The sequence below is a fragment of the Agrilus planipennis genome, unplaced genomic scaffold, assembly GCF_000699045.2.
Source record: "Agrilus planipennis isolate EAB-ADULT unplaced genomic scaffold, Apla_2.0 scaffold364, whole genome shotgun sequence".
NCBI lineage: Eukaryota > Metazoa > Arthropoda > Insecta > Coleoptera > Buprestidae > Agrilus > Agrilus planipennis.
In genome coordinates, this window is record NW_020439538.1 from 22,258 (window position 1) to 25,915 (window position 3,658).

The 3,658-nt window shown below is 34.3% G+C and overlaps 1 protein-coding gene across 1 annotated transcript in view; it reads right to left on the minus strand.

Moving 5' to 3' along the window:
• Positions 1–2,290: 2,290 nt before the first annotated feature.
• LOC108742924 (fasciclin-1) overlaps positions 2,291–3,658 on the minus strand; it is a 54,214-nt gene continuing 52,846 nt past the window's right edge. The window contains exons 5-6 of the mRNA XM_025979344.1: positions 2,370–2,532; positions 2,291–2,317 (exon numbers count right to left, since the gene is read on the minus strand). Coding sequence (XP_025835129.1) covers positions 2,291–2,317; positions 2,370–2,532 — 190 coding nt within the window. The remainder of the gene's footprint in view (positions 2,318–2,369; positions 2,533–3,658) is intronic.

Sequence of the window (3,658 nt, forward strand, 5' to 3'; positions counted from 1 at the left end):
TTATATCAAGTTAATGCCAAAAGCTTCTGTTTACAACAAGTAGAATCTGTTACGTTTGGTACAGTGATTTGTTGAATTGATAATATAAGTAATTGATTGATTGAGAAGATAACAATAAAATTTAAACTGTTAACTATTGGGATCCGTCAAATGGGCATACACCATCTGGTGGCAAAATTTATAACTCGAATGAGGGAAAAATTTACATAGGAACTGTGCACGCAAATTGTAAAATTGTTTATTAAAATAATAAAACACGTTAAAAAAGTAAAAATTTTTTTGATGATGGAGTCGACGAAGTTTTCTTCTAAAGTTAAATCAAATAAAAAGTTAATATGTTCAGTGAAAAGCTGCAATAGCACTTCAGACATAGATCTTCACTCTTCACCTACATTAACTACTTTCCAATAAAAACTAACCGTTTTATATATGTAAAAAATATATTCGGAAAATTAGAGAAAAAAGTAAACTAATAGAAGCTTGGATGAAAGCAGTAGGTATCAAAGAAGTGAATTCCGGAATAAAAATTTGTTCACGTCATTTTAATGCACATGATTATATTTCAGCAAGTATTTACCATCAGCCATAACCTTAATATTTAAAACTAGAATCATACTAAAATTATAAAGTGAGAAATTATTTATTCCTGTGTAATTGATTTAACACAATTCTAATGATACGATATAAGTATTTTGAGGTTAAGAACCTACCTGCTGCAATACAACAAAGTTGCAATAATGTGTTTGCAACGTTCTCTTAAATCGGCTTTGCACGTGCAAGTCATTGATATGATATTGCTTAAATCACCCAGAATCACCTCACCAATTATATAACGTGAATCACTTTTTAAATCCGAAGTTTGTAAAAAGTAGGCAGTAAACTTGACGGAATTTGAAGGCTAGCTTCCGGATTTGTTATTTCCGAATTTTATAATGTGATTGGCATTAAAAACACGCTCACCTTCAACGAAATTTCCTTTCTGAGGCTTTGTGTCAGCCCAATCACATATTGTGTCAATACTTATCATTTTATCGTAATTTAAAAACTTGGAAATTGCACGGTACACTATAGGAGCTACGATAAATTTTACCTAATCGGCGCCATGTTTTTAGGCTCCTCCCATTTGACGGATCCCAATACTTTTGTGTCGTTATTGCACTGTGTGAAAGTAGCCTTATAAAGAATGCTTAGTTGAACCAGTCCTTCGGACAATACCATTACTGGTGGCGCAAATCTGTTCCATCATAACATAAAAGTTTAGTGCATAGCACTTCACCGAAATCAATCAGGGAAACCTCTCTCATCATAACCTAACGACCAAACCTAAATCCATGGACCCTAGCACTTCACACACGTCAATCAGGGAAACCCTTCCCACCATAACGTAATTTGCATATGATTTATTATCTCCTAGTGCTTAGTACTTCAGAAAGTGCATTCATGGAATCTTTTCAAACCTAACCTAACCCAAATCTACGGTGCATAACACGTCACATATATCAATTTGGAAAACATTTGTCACCATAACGTAACCTAGTACATGTCTTGATGTATAGCGCTTCACACAAGTCGTTCAGGAAACCCTCTTCCACCCATAACCTACATAACTCAAACCGATAGCGTATAGCACATCAAATATGCTTATCAAAGAAACCTGTTCCACCATAATATAAAAACTTGGTGCATAGCACTTCACACAAATAAATCAATGAATCCTCTCCCATACCATAACCTAAGGACCAAACCTAAATTCATGGAGCCTAGAACTTCACACACGTCAATCAGGGAAACCCTTTCCACCATAACCTAATCTGCACAGGATTCATTATTGCCTGATGTATAGTACCCCACAATGGCAATTCAGGGAATCTTTTCCCACCATAACCTAACCTAACTCAAACGTACGGTCCATAGCACGTTATAAATGTCAATCAAGAAAACATTTGTCACCATAACGTAGGCTGGTACATATCTTTTATTATCCCTTGATGCACAGCACTTCCCACAAGTCGTTCAGGGAACCCTCCTCCACCCATTACCTACATCATAGAATCCTCTTTCGTCTTAATCTAATTTAAGCCCATGGTGTCGAGCACTTCGAACGTGTCAATTAGAAAAATCTTTCCCATAAAAAATCTAACCTGGTGAGTACCACTTATTATCCCCTGATACACATAACTTCGCACAAGACAGTACAGGGAAATATTTCTCAGCCATAACCTAACTCAAACCTATGGTGCAGAATAGGAAACCTTTTCCATCATAACACAAACCCTTGGTGTATAGCACTTCACACAAGTAAATCAAGGAACCCTCTCTGGGAAACATTGTATAAGTGTAATAAATAATTTAATAGTAAATATACTTACATGGTACGTAAATTGGGGCATAAAGAGCTTCTTTATTACTGACGGTAACGATATTTTGGCGTCAGACCACGCCTTGTTTCTTGGAACAAAATAGGTGAACTTCTTGTCGGTTTTGTTGAGCTGACTGTTAAATCCTTGGCGACTCCCTAAGAAGAACGTATCACTAAAACAGAAAAAGAGAAATTTTAATACTTATACTAATTAATAAAAAGGAACAAAAATGTTATACATTTAAGTAAATCACTTCACTATCAAAATTGCCTTACACTTTAATAAAAAACGAGTGCTCGCATTGTTTTTTTCATAAACACATTACCGAAGATTTTCTATAAATTCCTCAGGGCTAAAGGGAGCTTTTTATTGGATATTATTAGGAGATATACAAGGATACGTAATAATAAAAGTTTTATTTTTTCTCATCAGAATTAATAACGTCGAAATATTTGAAAAATGTACATATTGCGGAAATACATATCTTAGGTTTTTCAAACTACACATTTTTTCATTATACCCCAAAAAGTTTGAAATTTTTGAGGCTTCTCATATTGTGTTAATGAAGAAGTATTAGAGAAATATTCGCGGATTAAAAACATCTAAAATAAAATGTTCATGATGAGTGATTCTTGACGATTTTAGAAAATGATTTTTAATATTTAGCGACTATTTTGTTTCATTGCCAATTCTTAACAGGTTCACCAAATTTTACAGGTGTGTCTCGAATAATTACTGCCATACTACTTTTTTGCAAAAGCATTTTTTTAAACAGTGTAACATTCTGACCTCAATGGTATACGAATAGGTCGGTTATTTTTGGAAGTGTTTGCGCCATGCTGATAAACTCCAAAGACATCGAAATCTAGAGTCACGTTTGACGCTTTTCACAGAAAAAAAAACTTTTCGGTGTTTCATCCCACCAGCTAGTAATGCTGAACGGGGATCGATGTTCTAATCGCGGGATGTCGACTCGTTAACAAAAAGACTCTACCCTTACGAGGATGACCTGTAAGAAACCCTAAGTATTCGTGGCACTACCTCTTGGTCGGGATGCATGCGAAGCTCCTATCAAAGTAAATAATTTTGTTAACTTTTACGTTGTATAGATCTGCTTTGAGAGGAAGATCCTATCTAAATTACTTGACAACTAATTCAAAATCCACTTCTAATTTGTGTCCTTTTGAATTTCATATTTATTTTATTTTACTATATAATAAAATTGTTAATGTTTTCCAATCTCGTCTATCTTATAATTTTAATGCCTTACGCCTAGTCACGACAAAATAATAAAAACA